At 31.0% G+C, this 23,686-nt stretch overlaps 1 protein-coding gene across 2 annotated transcripts in view; it reads right to left on the reverse strand.

Annotated features, from left to right (window-relative positions):
• Positions 1 to 23,686, reverse strand: part of LOC134707074 (receptor-type tyrosine-protein phosphatase N2-like) — a 126,115-nt gene that overhangs the window by 65,585 nt on the left and 36,844 nt on the right. For both annotated transcript variants that reach the window (XM_063566563.1, XM_063566562.1), the window contains exons 3-8: positions 7,821 to 8,465; positions 6,909 to 6,980; positions 4,151 to 4,288; positions 3,459 to 3,665; positions 2,724 to 2,829; positions 2,150 to 2,242 (exon numbers count right to left, since the gene is read on the reverse strand). In XM_063566563.1, coding sequence (XP_063422633.1) covers positions 2,150 to 2,242; positions 2,724 to 2,829; positions 3,459 to 3,665; positions 4,151 to 4,288; positions 6,909 to 6,980; positions 7,821 to 8,465 — 1,261 coding nt within the window. The remainder of the gene's footprint in view (positions 1 to 2,149; positions 2,243 to 2,723; positions 2,830 to 3,458; positions 3,666 to 4,150; positions 4,289 to 6,908; positions 6,981 to 7,820; positions 8,466 to 23,686) is intronic.

Genomic DNA, 23,686 nt, shown 5'->3' on the forward strand with positions numbered 1-23,686 from the left:
ATTTGTAAAGCATTGGTTGTACGGTTGCACAATATTGAAATAAAGTGCCATTTTTCAATCAATCAAGGACAATAGCAACTGAAAATCAACAGTATAAATTGTCAATACACATATTCAACTTTACCACTGCTTTGTCATTGGTAACAACAAAATTTGACGTATTGTTTATAAAATGGATTCTAATATGACGTTCTTCTTTAGCTTTAGGTACAAAGCCATGTTCTAATTTGAATAGAACATGGGCTGCACGTGATTGACGTCACAATTGAAATTGCAACGTCAGATGAATTTTGAACAACGCCAGAGATCAAAATGGCCATTTTTGTTGGTGTTGCTCGCTAGGAAATTAAATAAAAACATTTTAAAAGTAAGTTTAAATGTTTCTCTTCATTTTATTATTGATAAACTGTTGATTTTTTGATAAAGTTTTTGTTCATCAAATCAAAATGGCGACATTTCGAGTGTCTACTATAGGTCCGCTTCGAAGTACAAAAGTTCAAAATATTCCTATGAGAATCGAAATAATTCAATCATGTCATGCTCTATGCTCATTTTAACATGTGTAGGCATTATATTTGTAAACATTTAAAAACCTCGCTAACGCTCGGTATTAAGATATTAACAAATATAATGCCTACCCATGTTAAAATGAGCATAGAGCATGGCATGAAAGAATTATTTCTTAATCATATGATATTGCATGGATAAGACAAAGTGCTATTTCCCAATCTAACAAGGGCCTTAACTCCTGTACAAAGAATTGAAAATCATCAATATCAACATTGATCAATAATAATTCATTGAACTTTGAAAGAAACATTGGTTTAACTCTTCTCATATTAATCATGCTAATAATTTCTTCTACACTATTTTGTACTGCATCTTCTTTCTATGTTACATGATCCATTTAAACGTAGGTTGGTCTTTGCACTTATTTCCTAATAACATACTATTAAAACGCTCCTTTTTCCATTAACTTTTTGTAAGCTTATATGAAGCTAATATAACAGTTTATAAATAAAGGTAATAATAAGCTTACACAGATATAGTTACATCTATGTAATTGTCATGTAAACAAATCCAAGTATCACATATTATTTCATTGGCCTTAATTTACTTCAAAAGACCTTTGGAACCAAAGTGAGTTTAAAGAAGAAATCAATCAAAATACATCATATTTAAAGAATCAAATTTATTTTTGATATTTATTTATTTCAGGGTTTTTTACTGATGTTGCTAAGCTAGCCTTTTTTTAATATGGCTGAGACATAATTTTTATTTTTTTTTACAACAAAGGACATTTGTCTACAGAGGATTTTCTGTACTTTAATTGTGTGATAATGCACCAAAAGTTATTTAAAATACTCTTAATTCTTTTTTTAATATGCCTATATTTTGAAAAGCTGCATTTGAGACAGCCAGACAAAATTCATTTCTTGTGGCTGTTCATTACAAAATCTTTATTACAGAAATTCTGCACTTGTTTTGTTAAATTTAATTCCTGCATTCAAAATCTAATTAAAGTTTGAATAGGTGCATCACTCCCCTCTGTATAATCCATTCTAATTAATGTTCTATTCCAAATTAGCCTAAACAAAGCATTAATTATTCTCTCATTTTCAATTGTTGATGGTATTTGCAAAAATAAAGGCAAACATTGATTACAGAATTAACTTTTAAGGAGACAAAACATTGCAATATTCCTTATAAGAATTTTAAACTGCTGATTTGTAAGCAAAAGAATAGCTTTCAAGGACCATTCGGGTCAGGTGATTTTTGTATGACTTATAACCTGGTTTCCAAAAAATAAGAGCTAAAGAGGCAAAAGCAATATCAACATATCGTAATTTATTTTACCTGAGCCAAAAAAAAATATTTTTTGTTGCATTTTTTCCCCCAGTGGTACTAGCAATAATTTAAGTATGAAACATATTTTTTCTTCCCATTTAAAAATTTAAATAAATATACTTCTAAATGAAAAAATTGTCAATATGCAATATTATGAAATAGCTTTTGAATGGAATGCCATCTTTGTTCATTTACTTCTTAAAATTAATAAGGTAAATTAAATGTAAGTGAGTATCATTTGTTTCCTTGAAATAAAAGCTAATGTCGTTCATCTCTTCAACAAAACAAAGTATAACTTTACCTGATATCCTTAAATGCTGTTTCTGGTTCAGGTGATACATTGGTAACATTGGAGATAGCCAACACTAACTTTGTGATATCATAGGTATCTAACCTGTAAATAGATAAGCATCAAAATATAATTAGGTGCCTTCTGTAAACTCAGGTATATTTGTAAATATTTGCATAAGAACCAAAGTTGTTGCCGAGTTAAAATGGAATTTCAAAGCTGAGATGTTTTATTCTTAAAATTATTAATTTCCATAAAAAATACTGTTGTCTGTTTCCTCTAATTTAAAATTTAGATAACGTCCTATCACCCATAACTGTAAATAAATTGTAACCAACTACTTTTTGCTTTCAGCTTCATTACTCATACAAAAGGATAACACTTGGTGTCCAATCCTTTTAAACATGTTTTTCCTGTAACAGCCCTAACAGAAACTTACTTGTTTTCATCAAATTGTCACACAAGTGTTGACTTTCTGGTTGTGCATTTTTTGTAGTGTTGTCTGCTTTTTTTGTTGTGTTTTCTGCTTTCTTTGTTGTGTTTTCTGCTTTCTTTGTTGTGTTTTCTGCTAACACAATTAACTTACTGTTGAGACACCTTCATGAACATTTCATCTGTCCTAAATAGTGGTTGACCTATATTGCTATCTTCTCTGATTTCATCACCATCCATGGGGAGACTCTTCTTCATGGCTGAATCATTCAAACAAAACATTTTGTTAAAACAGAAAACAATTATTGTATATGAAGTTTAATTTAAAAGAATGCAATTTAATTTACAGAATGATGATTTTTAATAATCCACACAACAGACTATATATTATTAAATAAATTTACAAAATACTTTTCAAAAGGTGTTTGCATTTTAATACCATATTGTCTGTCATATAGGTCAAGATGCCTTATCCTACAAGCACAGATGTGGTACACGGTAGCAAAACGAATGTTGTTATTGGCAAAAAATAACACAGATCTTATTGTATCTGCCATAGTGATACCTGGTACATGTAGGGTATGTCTAATTGGCTTAAAGGTAAGGATCTAGGATTTGAAAATGAAACTTATCACTACAGCTTGTAACTTGGTTGTATTTAAGAAAGTCTATTTAGTGCTGAATCACAAAGAGACCATATAATATAGACATCAAAACTATAGATTTAATAAATGTTGGCATTAATGCACTCAAACCCGTTAACAAGGACAGTGAACATTTTGGGGCGTGAATCAACAGTAAAATGATAGTCAAAATAAATTGCTTCTGTTTATCAATCAATGATTTTTTTAAGCATTCTTTAATAAAAACAAGCTGTAGTTCTACATACATGGACCAGCAACTGGAATTCCCAAGACCTTCTTGGTTCTTTCATCTTCATTAAGCAGCATTTCTTTAATTTGGTCTTCGCCTTGTTGTGTCTGACTGTCCTCAGATAACTGAGGTTGCTTAGCTGACTGCATAGCAGATTCCATGGCCATCTGAAGGTTCTTAACATCTTCCTGTCTGGATTCCTCTGACTGCTCTGGGACAAATTCTACATATATATAAAAACATATTGTTATTTTGAAAAAAAGTATTACTTATCACATTCAGAGATATACAATAGAAAACCCCTCTGACTGCTCTGGTACAAATTATACGTAAAAAAAACATGGTTACCAGGAAAAAAGTCTTACTTATAAGTCTCATTCAGAGCTATACATATAATAATAAAGAGATGTGGTACAATTGCCAATGAGACAACTATCAAACTAAGTTCAATTGAAGTGGAAGCAAGTTATTTTAGGCAACTATACAAACTTAAACAATGAAAAAAGTAAGCTATGAAAGACTCTGACAATTGTGCTTTATTTTTCATGTAGAAATTAGTTATCTGACATGTCTTTCAGGAATTTCTGATTCCTTATTTTAATTTTTTCAATATATATTTTTACAACATTTAAGTATACAAATCATTTTTCATAGAACAAATATAATTTTTCTACATAAATAGCAAATAAGTATCATATTCATAATTACCTGTACTTTCAAGGGATTTGTCTTGGCTGTCTGACACGTCTGTTTTCCCTAAAACTCCAAATTCTTTAAGCCGAGAGTTGACATAAGATGCTAAGAAATTCAGCTGTTCATCTGTCAAACTGTCCGGTCCAATTTCCCCTGTGAATTAACAAAGTATATACCGTAATCCTCTTGTCTTAATATACTGTCATTCTCATTGTTAAGGAAAGTAATACACTTTAAAATAGTCGTACTACATCAGCAAATCTCACTTGGTCTGAACAATTACAGTCGTGTCAAGCCATCAAACAGTCTGTGTCCAAACCATAAAATAAATATGGAAGACTGAGATATTACAGGGAATAAAGGAGAAATGAGTCATTTTTTATTTCTTCTTTTAGCTCATGTATTGTAAAAGTTGTCTTTTTGTGGACAATACTTCAATGATATCTAGTAAAAATTGAAAAATTAATAAGATGGATTGATCATATTAACCATAATATTATAAATCAATAAGAAATTGATTTATCTTCTTTTAATATTGAATTTTTCAGAGAAAATCTGTTAAGACCTATTACTTTTGAAATGGTGCTTGAAAGTCAATAACAGATTCTATATATAACACATACATGTAGTTTATAAGATTCCAATGGTTTGTAAAATGTCAATAAATGTGCTTATATGCTGTTATTTACACTATCGCACACACTATTTTTTTTATAATATTGAAAGCACTAAAGTTTTTTTTATCATATTGCAAGTACTGAGTTGAGATACATAGCTCAGGTGTACAAAACATTAATTTATGATGTTTCAATCCTTTGTAGCAGCCTACATGTACAGATTTCGTGACTAATAACCTGCAGACATCAGACAATGATCTTTATTTTTTTAGCGAGTTATACTATTCATATGACAAGTTTATGAGGAAATTGAATAATGCAGAGAAAAATCTGATGACAATAGGCAAATTCACCTTGTGAGATATGACTAAAAGGGGCATTTTGATCTATACAATATACGTAGCCAAGGTGGTCCCCAGGTCTAGGTTGTTGGATATTGTGCAGGCGGTGTTTCCACAATGTCACAGAAGCAAGGGTTTTGAATCCCCCTAAGGAAAGGTTAACAAATTTGAAGATCTAAAGCTAATTACAGGGTATGGTGGGAGAAGGCATTTTTCATTTCAACAGATAAAGTACTTTTAGCTTGCTTTCATTAAACTACAAGCATTTATTGAAAAAGTAATTCATTTTGTTATCTGATGTGGATTTTATTATTTAAGTCTTCTGTGAAAACGATATGATTTAAGTTAGTGATTTTTACTGAATATTGTGGAAAGCTATAGGTTCTGAATTATTCTGTGTGAATATTGACCAGTGTCTAAAATTTAAATAAAAACATACAGCTAGGCTGAATACTGGAGACCCAAAGTTATTTTATCTTAAAAGAATAGGATTAAAACAGAAACAAATGCAGAAAAATATTGTTGGTTTACCAGTGTTTTCTTTTGTTCCACTGTATAAATATTTTACCTGTAGATATTATTAACAATCTTAATTTAATAAATTTTAACAAACTCTGAATCAGAATGGTCAATGTAATATTGCAGAATCTAAAGTTATGTTCTAATTGAATGTACTGGTATTTTCAATAAATAATGGAATTTGGATCCAATAACCTCAAAATCAGGGATCTTTGTTAATATGCTTTGACCCTGCAGAAATGCTGACACTGTCAATATTTAACTGCAAAGATTACTGTCGATAAACCATCCTGCATAACAAAAGCCTTGATGATTGCTAATTCACAAGAAATATGTTGCCAAGGATATCTGTCTTTCAGTCGGGCAGAAAACCTGATTTCCCTCAGATCTAATAAAGCACAGAACTTGTTGTTTTATACCTAAATACAGTATTCATTACGATTTGTACCAAGCGGAATTAGTATTTCTTAATTTCTCATCAATTCTTCCATTTTCTTCAACAATACGTTTAATGTGGAGACTGAATAAAATTAATACCGTTATCCCTGCGTGGAGAATCATGCCAGTGTCTAAATTAGATCTAATTGATTGATCGGAATTTACGATGGCATTAAAGTGCGGTACTCCTAATATCTTTTTAACCAGATCTATCAGACTGTGTCGTTAAAACCCATAAAAATCGGCATTGGCTATAAAATCCAAGATATTTGTCATTCTCATAATTATTGACTCGTAAACAAGATTTGAACTTCTAATGTTCTCCTGGTTAACAATTAAAATAGGTAATACATTGAAATATTCAAACAAAAATTCTAATTTGTTTTTTATGTAATGGTTTCAAACCAGTAATATCATTGTTTGCTCAGGGCTTTTTTTTCTATCCAAATAAAAGAACTATTCAATTTGTTTGGGTTTTGCTATAAATTAATATTGTATCTTTAATTATAGCTTTTGTTCTGTTTGCAATTAATTTTTCTCATTTAATTTTAAACTTATCTTTTTTTTTTAAATCAAATAAATTAATGGAAAAACAAAAAATATGAAAACTTTATGCTCACCCTTGTAAAGGGAAAATCTTTGAGCAAAATGAACAAAGCAAGAAATTGAAATAAAAATCTGTGCAGGGTGATAAATACTGATGACTTTTTTTTATACCTTTAGTCATATAGGTACATTGAATAATGTCTTTCAAAGTTTTGTAGGATGACATTCTATGTTAATCTTTTCAAAAGAAGCACAATACTTGACTGCTGATGAACTGTCCCACAGTGTCATGTGTCTAGCGTTATGACATACCTGATAATAATCTTTGTAGGATAGTTTTGTATTTTTCTGGCAGGTCACTGAACACACCACTAGTATCATCTTCTGCAATAAAATAAGTCAGACATATAATACTAAATTAAACTTAATTACCAAATTGTACAGGAACAGGTTCAGAAAATAATGCAGTCAAATGTAAAACAATGACATGGTAACATTGCTTATGATAAACATCACAATTTTTAAAGCATTAGGAAAGGAAAATGCACCATCTGCATATTTAAGCACTCAAAATCTACTGCTGGCATCAACGTTATGTTATCATCAGGGCAAATGAATAATGTTCACTTTTATCATCAATAAGTTCCAATGAACGACAGTAGTTTATATGTCTGAAATACAGTCAAAATAGTATCACAACACTGATGCAAAGGGAATACAATGCAATATAATTTATGACTGAAAGTGGGATAAAATCTAGATTTTCTGGTTTATCTATAAATAGGCAAATGCAATCAAGTTTGTGTGTGTTGCTTCAAGATTGTAACATTAAATTGCAGGAAAAATCCACTTTACTTTTTTTACTGTTAAAGTTTGTAGTAGCAATGAATTTTCCAAGCATTTCTTTTCCCAATCATTGTATGTCATAACTAGTCTAATACATCCAACCTCACATCCAACCTTAATTTTGTGATTTACTTCAGTATTTGGAGAGTGAAAATTGGGTAAATATATCTCCATCCTTTTGTTAGTTATGTTATTATTTTGGAAAAGTTTTGAAACTGATTTTCAGGTGTTTTTATCCATATCATGTGGATGTCATACCGAAATATTTCAAAAAGTAGATCATGAAGGCATATTTTTCGTTTGGATATTTCCAATATCATGGACATTTGTCAAAGAAGGAAATGTCAATGTAGGCAGTGAAGATCATACTTTCCCTACCTTCACTAGACTGTCCCAGTTCATCTCCGTAGATCAAGTTATGTGTGTTGTATGTAGATTCTGTCTCAGGAGTATAAAATTTATCGTCTTTCTCTTGTTGTAAATCATCTAAATCTTGAAAATACTGTTGCAAATTTTTGACATCTTGTAAACTTATTCTGGAGTCTGGAGTGTCTTCATAATAAACGTCATTTTTGTCTCCGAGGTAGTTAGAATTTGACCAGTAATTTTTTTTAGTGTAAGGTTTAGGTGATTTGTCAAAATACTTGTGTACATAAACTATTTCATCATCTCTTTTACTTGGAAAACCTAAATTACTATGTGGTATAGACGAAGGACGTTTGTACTCATCATAATATTGTTCAAAAAGTTTTTCTAAAACAGCGGAGATTTCACTCTCCACATTTTCGGATTTACTCTCCGTCTCTGACTCATCACAGATGCTGTAACGTGGAGACTGGTGATGACGGAATGCATACAGAGCACTCTGTAGCGTACACTGAGTATACGGGTCTTTCCATGAATACCCCTTGTCTACAAGTCCCCATGTTCTGGCCTCTAGGGCTTCTAAGTATTGTGGACTAAGTTGATAACGATAGTAGTCTTTCAAACTGTTTCCTTTCTGACAGTTCCCAAACAATAAATCTGAAAAATTAAATTAAAGCAACATTTAAGTTTTTTAGTTCTTGGATGTCATTCATATTAATTTTATGGTATTAGTAAGTTCCAGTGTTGGGTTGATGTCTCATCCATGTATTTCTTAAATATTATTATACATCAGAGTTAGCGAAAAGTGTCAGTCCTCAGGATTTCACCACCAAAATTTTGCATAGGACCGACACAATTTTAGTATTTTTCAATAGATTAATAGTGAGGACCAGCTGATTTTCTTTAAAGACCACCAGGGGAAAAAAGATTTCGCGAACTCTGATACATGTAGTAGAAGGGTTTCATAACAATTATAATATAACACTTTAAAAAATCAAATTCTGTGTACATGTCATCATACCATTTTTTAAATTTCTGCAAACATTAATTTTTTATACTTTGCCAATAACACCATATCTTTTTTATTTTAATAAGTAAAAAAAGCCTAAATCATCTACAATAAAATTATGGCCTTATTTTATATTTTTGACTGATTATAGATTAATTTCACCTATACCATGATATAAAGAATTGTCATTTCAGAATATTTCAATATCTTGCTGCACATTTTCATGCAAAAAAACAATATTTACATTTAAAGAGTTATATTCAAATGGGAAATAAAGTCTGATCTTTTTTTTCCAATCTAACTGCATCTTATTATCATAGAAATACCAAATATAACCCAATTTACAGCTCTATACATATTGAATTTTCTCAAATTCTTATGCACGATTAGACTTGAGAAATAAGGGACAACAGCAAATTTTCTTGTAAATCAAAAAGAAATTAAGTTAAAAATGAGGAACACTTAAAAATTCCAATCACAAACTTGGCGTAATTCTGTTACGATTGACAAGAATTTACCAGATTTACATTAATCGTCTTTCAGCATAGGAAACAAATTAAGGAACCATTGACGGCATAGAAAACTTGGATAATTTGGAGGCGAATTACGTATTTGAATAATTACATTGATGGGTCTCTGACAAGGTTGAGCGCTAGGTTCAGTAAAATGTTACATTGTTAACAAGCTTCAGGATGAAGGCTTTCAACTTAACAAGACACGACATATCCACAGGAATAGAACTTATTGATCTCCAAGATGGAGGATCCAAATGGGAATATTTTCTTTCAAAGATGAATTTAAAACCATGTCATTTACTCCACATATAATTGAGAAACCTCATTGATGATATTTGCTCTGTCTGTAATGGATTTTTTTTTATTCTAAATCACTTTCGTGAAAGTACACCTGATTGTAAATGTTTTTCCTAGAGCACTGCAGCATAAGCACCTACTTTGGGAAATGAGTTAAAAGGAAATCAGCAGGGTTTGCCTCAAGAAAGTATAGAAAATAAAAGGAAATTAAGTTGGCTTAGACTTCCAGAAAAACACAAAACCTTAGTTGTTATTTCCTGAAAAAGGATGAATTGTGAATTAAGTACTGTCATATTTGATGACCAACTACAATTGTAGCTACAAAAAGTGTCGATTTTAATATCTCAAAGGACACTAGCTTTGACCGGAATACTAAAATCCCAATATCATCTGCCATTATAAATCATACAACCAATCAGAAGCCAGGTGCTTCAAACTGTCACTTGAGTCAATAAAAAACATCATCTGTAACGCTTCATATCTCTGATATTGTTGAGAGTCTATATAGCTGCCTTTTCCTGTTAATTCAAAGTTAGGTTTTCTTGGTGAATGGGTACAATTCAATTTTTCTAAGAAAGAAACCTATAAAACTAACCTGGCCAGTGCAAAATTTATTTCAATCACAATCATTCTCACGAAACTTGTTTCATTCTATAAAAGGTTTCTTAAAGCTTTTTTCAAATTTGTTTATCCCTGTTATGGTCAAACTAGTATTAGCTTTTTCTGTTAACTAGTCTGTGTTTAAAAAAAAAAAAACTTCTTCTTTGAAAGGTTTTTACCTTATGTTATCCAAATTTCCTTGACATTAAGTTAACATAACAATAAGATAAGAAACTGATTCTAGTCTTTAATTTTTATTATAAAAAATCAAAAAGTTGCTGACAGAAAATGGCAATGTTTGCACTTTAATTTCAAATAGTAGTTGACAGTTGATATATTCTTTCAAATTTACTTTTTTTTATTCAGATATGAACATGATGAAGGCTGCTTCTTTTATGAAGATATCTTCATACATATGATGCATAACATCTGATTTAAACCTCAGTTTTTTAGAAATGAAACAGAATAGAAATTTTAGGCAAGCTTCTGATTACTACTTGTTTCTAGGCTGTATTGAAAGATAATTGTACAATAGACTGTCGAAAAAGAGAGATAACTCATAACATTTTTGTACAAATGTAATCATTCTAATACATCTGCCCTTAAAATGAAAATTGAGACATCATCATTCAATGAATCAAATCTTTAACAAAAAAATTGAGCCAAAATTTGATCAGAAGGAAAGTACTTCATCTGCTGAGAATAAAACAAGATTTTGTAACAAACGTAATAAGTGTACAATGGATCTGCCAATCAATAACTTCTTTAAGATTCTTCTGAGTGAATTTTCAAAGGTATTAATAAGCTTTCAGCTGATGATATAAAAGGAACGACCAATTTGTATAACGTTGCTGGAAGCCTGTCATTTTAAAAGGAAATTATACACTTCCTTCTTACAATCATTAACTCTGTTCACTGTCATGTGGCTTCTAAAAGTCGTCAAATTCTAAGACAAAAATTACATTTCCATTATGCCTTTGTAGACGTACTCTGATTGCATGATATCAAGTTTATAAGGGAGAGAAAATTGATTAAGATGTATTCTGAGGGATTCAAAAGGATCAGCGACTTTGAAATACTGACAAGACAGCTAGATTTCGTATTACATTTAGTTTATAAAAATTATCTAAACTGTGCTTATCTCAAACTTCAAACATTTTCATTCAGTCATACTGGCAACTTTCTAATTTAATAAAAAAAATCTCAGATTTTGGACGACTTTGAACTACTGACAAGGTATCAAGTTATCATTACGTCAGTCATACTCAGATCTCATACTTCAACCATTCTAATTTGTCAAGGCTTATAGATTTAAACCAGCCAAATTTATTTTAATGACTCCTTTGAAACTGATAACCATTCTGCTAAGCTTTCCTTTTCTGCCTTGTGAATAATTTGACATTCTGTGTGATGTTTGGGCTACTATTGGTGTCTAAGTTGGCCATAAATTGACTCCAATGCTATGCAAGCTTATTTTTACTTGACATGTAGTTTCTCATCACAAACTACTCATTTAAACCAGTACATGTATATAATAGATCGATTGATTGGTGTTTTACACCACTTTCCAATAACTCATGGCAGTCAGTTTTTATAGGTACTATAAACAGTGCTGTACAACTGACAATCCTAGTCAATTAAGATTAGAGTCAAACACAAAAATTTTGTAATAAATTAAATTGAGAAAGGAAATGGTGAATATGTCAAAGCGACAACCACCCGACCATAGAGCAAACAACAGCCAAAGGCAACCAATGGGTCTTTAATGTAGCGAGAATTCCCGCACCCGTAGGTGTCCTTCAGCTGGCCCCTAAAATTATGCATAATAGTACAGTGATAATGGACGTCATACTAAACTCCGAATTATACACAAGAAACTAAAAGTTGAGTTAAAAAATGGAAACACATTGAAAGTAAAAATTAAATAAAATAAACCTCATCTATCATCTCACTTTCACTTTTTATTATGCATTATATATGCTTTTGTTTTGATTGTTTATCAAGGTCACAAAAAACCTGAAATGCAGTAAAGGTATTTAATCAACATCACAGATGTAGATCATTATGATTTACCTGACCATCATCCCAGATTGCCTCTATGAATTCAAGACCTACCTATAGTATTTATTGTGAACTTGTTCTCGTCCTGAATATGCATCAAATATTTGCCACTGGATGTTAAGCAACCAACAATCAATCAATTCTGTTTCGGACTTGTAAAACATTACAGAGGACTAAGTATAGTATATATTTATCATTGGTTCCATACATGTACTTTAAAACTTGTTTCATGTGACTTTAAGATCACTGTATAAAAAGTATTTGAAGAGGTATTTTAAACAATGAGTAGTTGGTTGTGTACTGATAGTTATTTGTGGTCTGGTTTACTGATAGATTTTGTTTGGGATGTCCTATTATCATGCACTCATCTTTATATATATATCACAGTTATTTGGAAAAGTCTAGAAATTGATTAAAGGTATTACTGATTAATGATAAAGTTACATTTATAATTAAATTTTAGTTTTATTTCGAACTTCCTTCAAATGGCAAGGGATTCATCCATTAGTAATTCTCACATCACACATTATATTACCTAGTACATCTACATTAAATTTCTTGCATACATCTACGTTAAATTACTTAGTTCATATACATCAAATTACTTCTACCAGTACATTCAATTTCATTATTCATGTTTTGGATATATATGTGTATATATGTATAGTTTATAAGTGGTGTTAACTTAATAATGCTTGATCTATCAATCATTGTTTTAATTGTCACACATTCAGGTAAACCTATATTGGCTAAAATTGCTTGTCAGATACCATGACTTCTTTAGTAATATAAAAAAGAAGATGTGCTATGATTACGAATGAGACAACTATCCACAAAAGACCAAAATGACACAGACATTAACAACTATAGGTCACCATAATAATTTTTTAGCTATTTTTTTGGACATGGACATTTTTTGTTAACAATAACATCTTTAGTTTAAGGAAGTATTTTTTTAGCAAAATACAGTTTTATTGTAGATGAAAAATAAAAGTTTGGAATGTTGCCCTTTATGAACCTCTTATTATTGTCACTAACTTAATACACCTTTCTCCAGCACCACAGTGAGGTTTCCCTTGTAATTTTCATTTCACCACTGGTTTTCCTATCACATTTGATCAGGAATCATTATTAATGTTTTTCACAATTACGGCACAAATTTGATAGCAGTTATTTTTCTATTTCAGTTGAAATCCGGACAAGCTGTGAGCTGATGATTAGGAATACTTAGAAATACCAAATCAATTTCAACATCTGAGCTTTTGTCAGGCTACTCCTTTTACTGTATAATGGAATTTAAAGACATTTATATTTTTCATATAGAAACCAGAGTGTGTTCCTGTAGCGAATCATCTTTATGTTTTCTACTTCATATTTAGCAGCAATTAACTGAATTATACTGAAATTTTTCATGGAATCTAAAAAATTCTTCTATACCTGATGCTGATAAAGGTTCTCTTAAGGAAAATTTAAAGACTTAAAAAATGTATATTTTTCTAGCTATTTTCTATTATTTAATTTTTTGATAAAAATTTCAGATTTATATTTTTTCATAATTTTTCAGTTTCCATTTACAAACTGGAAACTCTCAACAGGCAATGATCATAAAAATAGAAATTTACTTTAAAAACCTGCCATTTCATTCTTATAAATCTTTTAGAACATGTTATTTAACCCTTAAAGGGATTCTTTTATCATTACTTCAATATGGCAGCACATTTTAGTAGCAGCTTTACACACTTTTTTCCTGTTTTCACAAAATTGTACTTCAGCTAATGTTTTTCAATCATTGTGTTGTCATTTACAAAATTAAGGACAAAATTAAAAGGCCACTGATCACTACATATTAAATTTTACTTAAAGTCTATTGGCCCTTGAAGATAATTAAAGTAAAGGCTCTCAAGAGCTAGTATTAACCCTGGCGGGTTACTTCCTATATTTTTAGTGGTATGAGTGTGCCACAAAGCAGGGTAATTTTTTCATGACCAGCTGGTTAGAACAAGAATCCCTTTTTCATGTCTTGCTGGTTAGAACAGGGTCACGTTTTCATGCCCTGCTGGTGAGAACATTGTCTTTTTTTTTTAAACAAAGTATTTGTCTAGAACAGGATGGCTTACTTAACTGTTTAAGATACAGTCTAGAATCTGGGTCTAGAACTGCATCTTTTTTTATATATTTAGTCAAAAATAGGGTATAAATTTTCTGTGCTAGTATAGAACAGGGTATGTTTTTCAATGTTTTCTGGATAGAACAGGGTATGATTTGGCAAGTGTTGTTGGCACAGTTATACCCTAAAGGATAGTCATTAACCCCCTCAGGTATTAACCTACAAGGTCTGTGCATATTTCCAACAATGGACACTCTCCAGCATTTTAAACAAGAATAAAATTCATGATAAAAATATTTTTTTTGTTTATCTTGTATTACTCTCTTCTTAAGTGTTTGGCCAAGTCATAAAATATGAAAGTGATATGAAAACCTCATGTGGCTAAAATGTATATATGGAAATTTCTTTTAAAGAGATGAAAGAACAGTGCAATCCATATTCAAAACTGATCTTAGCTTTCTACCTCAACAACCAGGCTTGTCCTCCTATTACATAATCTCACCAAATTCTTCATTTAGGCAAATCACAATGCACAATGCAAAAACTTATTTGTAAATCATCCAAGCCCCTTTGCTCTTTTGTTTTTGAATGTTTTTTCTTACATTCATACGTAAAGGAAGGAATTTATGCTTTGAAATTTACATTCCTTATACATGTTATATATCATAAAAGAAATATTTGAAACAGACAGCACTTATTAGATGTAATTTAAAATTGCTTGGGTTATTATCATTTCACAAACTTTGAGAGATAGCATCATTTCAAAAACACATGCAAAGGGAGATAAACCTTATTCCATCAAAAATTCAAAGCTGGCAGGGTATACTTTATTTACTCACCGTCATAATGCTTTGTGTCTTAATATATGTAAAGATTACACTCAAATTCCAAGCAGTTCAATTTTGTACTTAATGTCAAACAGAGAGAGAAGCTTTAGATATTTTCAAATGGAAAATATTTCACTAAAACAACTAATATTCTTTGTTGGAGTACTGTAAAAGCAGAAATTTTTGTGGAGGATTTAATTTCATTTATTTAGTGGAAAGCATATATCCACAAAATTAAACCCCCAATGAAAATTTGATCTCCATATAATACCACTATAGGAAACCACGAAATTTTAACCCCACAAATTAAAGTTTCTACAGTATGTAGTAGTAGTCTGTTGAACTCATAATGAAAAGTAGAATCTAGCTAACTCTATTTTTTTCACACAAGTGAATCAGAGGCAATAATATTTCAATATAACTTGAATACCAGGGTGAAATTGAGTTGTGTTAAAAATTTTGATCTCAAAAATCAACTTCTTAATATTATATTTCAAAGATTAAATCTCTTGACCCTAAATGTTCAGAAGTAAGTGTGAAACTCTATGAATGGGTAATGAGTGAGATTGATCCATAATAGAAGAATGTATTGTTTGTTATGCAAGTTTTAATGGAATAATCAGATAATTTCTAAGATAAATTTCTTATATCTTACGGAGTTGAACCTATTTGGTCATTAAATTCTATAAAGTAAATTATTAGTTTAAGCTAAATAAATGAAATTTGATGACCACAATATATATTTAATATAATAACTCTTACAAATTTGTTATAGTTTATCTATATCAAATACATGAAAATTGTAATGTCTATGCATAAGACTGTACAAGAACATTCTACTTGTCGTATAGATTTTCAAGACTTATGTCCCTTAGACCCGAGATTGTTCATGATAACATTGATTTTTTAATTATAACAGCAAAATCTCAATATAACCAAGAAAAGATAATCTCAAGTTAATCCTGCATTCTTTAGATGATTATTCAATTTACCAACTCCTGCCTTCAAACACAAAGGACTTTCACAGACATTTTTGATTGAAAAACCTTATTGTAAAGCCTCAAGGAATTATGACTACTAAATTTCTTAGGATGTGAAAGAACGAGTTCTACTAAGAAAATAAGATTCCTTGAGAAGCAAGAATGAAGGCTACAGAATAATATTTTTTACTAATTGTCAATGATTTATTTTTTTAGATCCTCTATTAGCTTTGCATGTAATTTGTTCAAAAGCATTACTCTTAAATTAAACTATTAAAAAAAAGTTAAGACTTATTATAGTATTTCATTTTGAATTCCCTTATGATTGAATGTATGTATGGGTTGAAGATATCCAAAAAAAAAAATTTTTTATCTTTTAATTGCTTGACCACAGGCACTTGTCTCAGAATATTTTTTTCCTATATACCTTAATATAACACATGTTATATATTAAGGTATATTAGAGGGGTGAAAAAGGAGGGGGAATTCTGAGACAAGTGCCTGTGACCCTGACCCAGTGATTCAAAAAAAGTTTTTATCTACAGGTGCATAATCATTCAAAGACCTTTGAAGATTTGATTGATCATTCATCAGCTACTTCTACTGTCTTAGAACAAAACTTTTCCAAATATTTCAGTCTATAAATAGGTGCTGTATTATCTTCATTTTGACAATAGTAGTTTTGGGGCCCTTTATAGCTTGTTGTTCAGTGTGAGCCAAGGCTTCGTGTTGAAGGTCATACATTGACCTATAATGGTTTTACTTTTATAAATTGTTATTTGGATGGAGAGTTGTCTCATTGGCACTTACACCACATCTTCCTATATCTATTAACGTATTTAAAATCTAAAAGTATCCTAAGCAAATCTTCCTTTCATGCAAATCAACATCTTGGTGTTTATATTCAAATGCATTGTTTACAATCTGGAACTGACAGAAAAGCTCTAATCAAATCTTTAGAAACCATAACAGAATAATAAGATTGATTCATGTAAACATCTTCAACTCCATTACACTAACTCGAGAGGGTAACTGTTTATAGGGAATGGTTTAAATGATTAATCAGTTGTTGAAAACAAGGACAAAACTAAAAGTACAAGAAAAATTCTCATGCTTCTTGACTAGAGAAATCCAATTAAAATTCCCTTGCTTCCCCAATCTGAAACCTCATATATTCTCATTAGTACTGTTAACATTTCTATCTATTTGCCAAAAACAGTAATTTAGATCATTTCAGCATCACACATCAAATAGTCTTATTGATTCAAACTAATTACAGGTAGAATGTAAGTGGGTAGTTACTCTTTCCTGTTGATCATAACCATGGCATTGATTGTTTTTATTTTATTCATGCTATAAAACCTTATGAATAAAATTCCAAAATCATCATCATAACAGAGAAAATTCATTGAAATTCAATTAACGCTCCAAAGACACCAGTCTTCCCTGAAGGCTTAAATTTCCTTGAAGATATCTAATTGTTCACTTTAAGAAGCTAGAACTTACATCAATTAGAAAATATCACATTCTACAGTACTTCAATCATGTGAATTCTCCATGATGAAACATCAAAAGTTACTGCATCAAATCATTAATTAGACTGTAATTAGTGGACAAAGCAGCAAGACTAACAACAGAACTGCCATTCAAAGAAGTGTTGCATACAACTGAATTAATGCTTTTGAATTAAAAAAAAAAACTGACTTACAGTTGTTGTTAAGACTCTTTTCAAAAAGGTCAAGGCCTTAAATATCGATAGATAAATTATAGATTCACTACTGACCCCTTATGGAATTTACTAACCCTCAATTGATCCCTAGGCCAGGCCTGTAAGTATAGCTAACCATATAACTAATAATACAAAACTCTAAAAAAAAAAATGCACTCAAATTATCAGTGGGTTGTATGATGAAGTGGAAATTTCTGAAATCAACTTCTTGACAAAAGGCTTAAGGCTTATAAAGACTAGTTAATTTTCTATTGTAAAATAAATGGAAAATATGTTCCCATTGACACAGATGATGCTCCCCACCCCAACCCCACCCTTTACATTCAACATTATAAAAGGAGATAAACTTAAGAACGATAAGTAACGTTACCCAAATTTGTATTTGATCGGAGTTTTGTGGTAATAAGTATTGTGTATAGTTTTCAAACTGTTTGGTTGGGGCAAACTAAGGTTACCCGGGTAGAGAGGGGAAATTAAAAATTTTGCATTTTTTTTTCATTTATAAAAGGGCTTAACTTAAGCATGGTTAATGTGACCCTAACAAAATTCATACTTGATTCGTACTTTGTAGAAATATGCATTGTGTATAAGCTTGACACATTTGGTTGAGGCAAACTTAAGTTATAGAAAGGAAACTAAACTTTTTATAATTTTTCCATTAATAAAGGGGCATAACTCTAGAATTGATAGAGTGACCCAACAAAAATTCAAACCTGAACTGGAATATGTGGTAAGTAGCATTGTGTATACACTTCATAACATTTGGTTGATGCAAACTCAAGTGAGAGAACGGAAACTAATTTTTTTGTAATTTATTCATTAATAAAGGGGCATAACTCTAGAATGGTTAGAGTGACACTACCAAAATTTTAACTTGATCTTTTTTTTTTGTGATAATACATATATACTGCATATAAGTTTCATAACATTTAATTGAGGCCAACTCAAGTTAGGGAGTGGAAAACAATTTTGGTACATACCTAAGTACAGTCTGACAAGAGTAAACTGAATGCCCCCTCCAATACGACAGGGGCATAAAAAAGTTCAAATAAACATGATAAAGGACATTTATACTTTTGACCTGCTTATGCACAGTAAGAATATATTGCAACATTATGTGTACAAATAAAATGCTTGGCTGAGCACAGCTGGATACGACTGCTGGTATCCAACCCTGAACAGTTGGGGCAAAAATGGACACAACTTTCTCGCTTGATACAGGTCTAAATACATTTTTTAGACTAGATACCCAAAGGATGATTTCAGCCAAGTTTGGTATTATTCAGGCCAGTAGTTTCAGAGGAGTCGATTTTTGTAAAAGTTAATGGATGACAATGAAGAACGTTGGATGACGGACGCCAAGAGAAAAGCTCACTTGGCCTTTGGGCCTGGGAGCTTAAAAGGAGGTTTATTTTAAACCTTTATGATCTAAGCATTTTTATCCTGTCAGATTTCTTAAATCAATTTAGGTTTTCAATATATTAAGCATTTAATGCATTTACTCTTATGTTCAATTTTAACATATATACCATCATGTTGGTTGATTGGCAAGAACATAACACATAAACATTGTACAAATGTACTGTTATCCTAAATATTATTTAGCCCAAGTTTGGATGAAATTGCTTGCACAATTTCAGAGAAAAACTTTAACTTTTATTCTAAAGTTTACAAGAAGGATTGAGGACTCTTACGACTGATGACGGACAACAAACAATGGAGGATTTCAATGGTGATGAGGGAAGTTTTTAACGACCTTGACTAGCTATACAGCCCTATCACAGTCCGTATTACCTTCATAGTAGTTTACATGGCCCATATGACCATTAGTAAGCTCATAAAAGATTCGTAATAAACATCAATGAGACACCAACCAAAAATTACACAACATTTTGAGAAAATAGTTAGATCTATCAAGAAAAAGACCTCTTAATACTTCATTGAATGTTCAGTCCACAACTGTAATGTCTTTATGGTAAAGATTACCTATGGGTGTTTTCAAAGACATTGAATTCATTCTGCATTGTACTTGCACTTGTAACCTTTTTAAACATGGCCTAAACTGAAAATACTTGATTCCTGCATTTTTTTTTATATTTTGTATCATTTGATAAATACGATATATTGTATTACAAGAATTCAATATGGCAAATCCCTCCAAGTAGATTATTAACTTCATCAGATATTGTTGAGAACTTTGAGTCATTTTACAATTATTAACAACATGTATTGGAATTTATATTCAGACTTAATTCCTGCTTCATGTTTATATGACCAGATAAGAGCAGAATTACACTATAATTATATATAGTTATTTCAATTACGAGTGTGATTAATATGTATGACCAAATACACAGTAAATCAGACCAAATGTCAGAAACATCAAATAAGAACCAGATGCTCCGCAGGGCGTAGCTTTATACGACCGCAGAGGTTGAACCCTGAACGGTTGGGGCAAGTATGGACACAACATTCAAGCTGGATTCAGCTCTAAATTTGGATTGTGATTAAATAGTTGACACAGCATAGGTTTCTGACACAGAATGAATGTGTTCTAATGAACTTAAAATTTTTGTTTTCTCTTAGAGCAATTCACTATGCTGTTGAATATTAATCCTCTCAAAAAAATGTTTGAAGAAATTTTCTTTTTATTTATGAAATTTCAAATGAGAAAATTGAACCCAATTTTTTTAATCACATCCCCCTTTCCCTTATTCCAAAACTAATCTCAATTAAAATTTCTAATGGAGTTTGCGACAATAACTACTCATTTAAATACAGCATAAAATATTAAGATGTAAAAAAACTGCTTGTTATCACTGAATGGTAAAGATTATTTTAATTTATCAGTTGGTAGTAAAAAGTGAATATACATTGTATATTGTATATATAACAAAGATTTAAGTTGATTCTGGACAAAGAAAGATAACTCCAAATAAAAAAATTCTTACAATTAGATATTTCTTGCTTACTATTCTGGACAAAGAAAGATAACTCTAATTAAAAACAAAATTGCTATTTCACAATATTTTGCAATAAGATATTTCTTGCCATTGCGCAATACTGTGCAATTGAAAAGACTTGCTATTGCACAAAACTTAATATAATAATTTTAGATCCTGATTTGGACCAACTTGAAAACTGGGCCCATAATCAAAAATCTAAGTACATGTTTGGATTCAGCATATCAAAGAACCCCAAGATTTCATTTTTTGTTAAAATCAAACTAAGTTTAATTTTGGACCCTTTAGACTTAAATGTAGACTAATTTGAAAACAAGACCAAAATTGAGGAATCTACATACACAGTTAGATTTGGCATATCAAAGAACCCCAATAATTCAATTTTTGATGAAATCAAACAAAGTTTAATTTTGGACCCCGATTTGGACCAACTTGAAAACTGGGCCGATAATCAAGAATCTAAGTACATTTTTAGATTCAGCATATCAAAGAACCCAAACGATTATTTTTTTGTCATAATCAATCGAAGTTTAATTTTGGACCCTTTGGACCTTAATGTAGACCAATTTGAAAAAGGGACAAAAGTTAAAAATCTACATACACAGTTAGATTCGGCATATCAAAGAACCCCAATTATTCAATTTTGATGAAATCAAACAAAGTTTAATTTTGGACCCTTTGGGCCCCTTATTCCTAATCTGTACGGACCATAACTCCCAAAATCATTACCAACCTTCCTTTTATGGTCATAAACCTTGTGTTTAAATTTCATAGATTTCTATTTACTTATACTAAAGTTATGGTGCGAAAACCAAGAAAAATGCTTATTTGGGTCCCTTTTTGGCCCCTAATTCCTAAACTGTTGTGACCTAAACTCCCAAAATCAATACCAACCTTCCTTTGGTGGTCATAAACATTGTGTTTGAATTTCATTATTTTCTTTTTACTTAAACTAAAGTTATTGTGCGAAAACCAAGAATAATGCTTATTTGGGCCCTTTTGTGGCCCCTAATTCCTACACTGTTGAAACCAAAACTCCCAAAATCAATCCCAACCTTTCTTATGTGGTCATAAACCTTGTGTCAAAATTTCATAGATTTCTATTAACTTAAACTAAAGTTATAGTGCGAAAACCAAGAAAATGCTTATTTGGGCCCTTTTTGGCCCCTAATTCCTAAAATGTTGGGACCAAAACCCCAAAATCAATACCAACCTTCCTTTTGTGGTCATAAACCTTGTGATAAAATTTCATAGATTTATATTCACTTTTACTAAAGTTAGAGTGCGAAAACTAAAAGTATTCGGACGACGACGACGACGACGACGACGACGACGACGACGACGACGACGACGACGCCAACGTGATAGCAATATACGACGAAAATTTTTTCAAAATTTGCGGTCGTATAAAAACCCTGATCTATTATTCCTGAACATTGAAATCTATATTGAACACATACTTGTATCGAAGAGTAGAATAATTTCATTAAAAATTAAAAAGATACTTAAAGATACAAGTGCCAAAAGGTAAAATAAATGCAATATAAGACTAAAGTATAAAAAAAAAATTGTCCTAAAAGCCAATGAATTGTTAGATATGAAGGTTGCAGTATACTGTTGTTGAGAAAATATCTCTTAAAACTCCAAACAACAGTGTCACATGATAATACAATGCAGTGAGACCAGGTGTTTTGACAGAAAAAGCATCAACATTAATACAATGATCAATTGCAGCACAAGCTACATCTGATAGAATTAACATGATAAAACCAATACTAAAATCACATTGATATTATGCAAACTATGAAAGATTTAATCCTCTTATACCCAAGGGCATTATTTTGTAATATCTGTGTTTTCAAATATTTACAAACTTATGCATATTACATGACATGAAGTATTGAAATGGAGATGTAGCAATAATGCAAAGCAATGAAAACTGATCTATGTTTAGGACAGGTACTCTGAGGATAAGAGGTCTATATTGTTGTGTGTTGCTGTGTATCATATTTGTATATTAAACTCCATGAGGTGAACCAACACCTGTGTGAATCATTTCGATAGAGTCCCTGAAGTGGATACCTTGGTATGCAGGGTTATCAAATTATGCAAATGAATGCAACATTAAAATAATATTTGTATATTGTTCATTATTTTGTAGGCCTCAAGTTTTCTCTTTAGATTTGTTTTATGTTTGTCATTTTGGGGCCTTTTAAAGCTGTCAATGAGATATGGGTTTTGCTCATTGTTAAAGGCTGCATGTTGGCCTATAGTTGTTTATTTCTGTGTCATAACCTGTCTTGTGGAGAGTTGTCTCATTGGCAATCATACACAAGAAATATATAACTGACCTATTTGATACAAAGATCTCAGACAAGTCCAAATGAACAATGAGATTGAGGTCAAGGTCAAAAGATTCCTCCCAAGAAGAATGTACACTTTACAATAGGTACATACACCAAATATGGTTAACCTATTGTTTATAGTATCTGAGAAAAAGACAAAAAAAACAATAACTTGACATTGACCAATAAACAATATCAACTAGATACCATTGACATGGGAGCCATCTCTGTGGGCCCCGCTGTCAATAAAGTATGAAATAATAACAGCTGTCCTCTCAAAATCATCTTCGCTAGCCAAGGGTTACGATCCACTTTCGTTCTCTTCACCCTTGGCGGATTGAGATAAAATTTCGGAGACACAAGGTAAGGATTTTTATTGGTTGCAGTCGGAACTCGCTGCATCCAATCAAAAAGCGCATAAAACATGATCACGTGTAAATGTAGA

Source organism: Mytilus trossulus, chromosome 2 (genome assembly GCF_036588685.1).
Source record: "Mytilus trossulus isolate FHL-02 chromosome 2, PNRI_Mtr1.1.1.hap1, whole genome shotgun sequence".
Taxonomy (NCBI): domain Eukaryota; kingdom Metazoa; phylum Mollusca; class Bivalvia; order Mytilida; family Mytilidae; genus Mytilus; species Mytilus trossulus.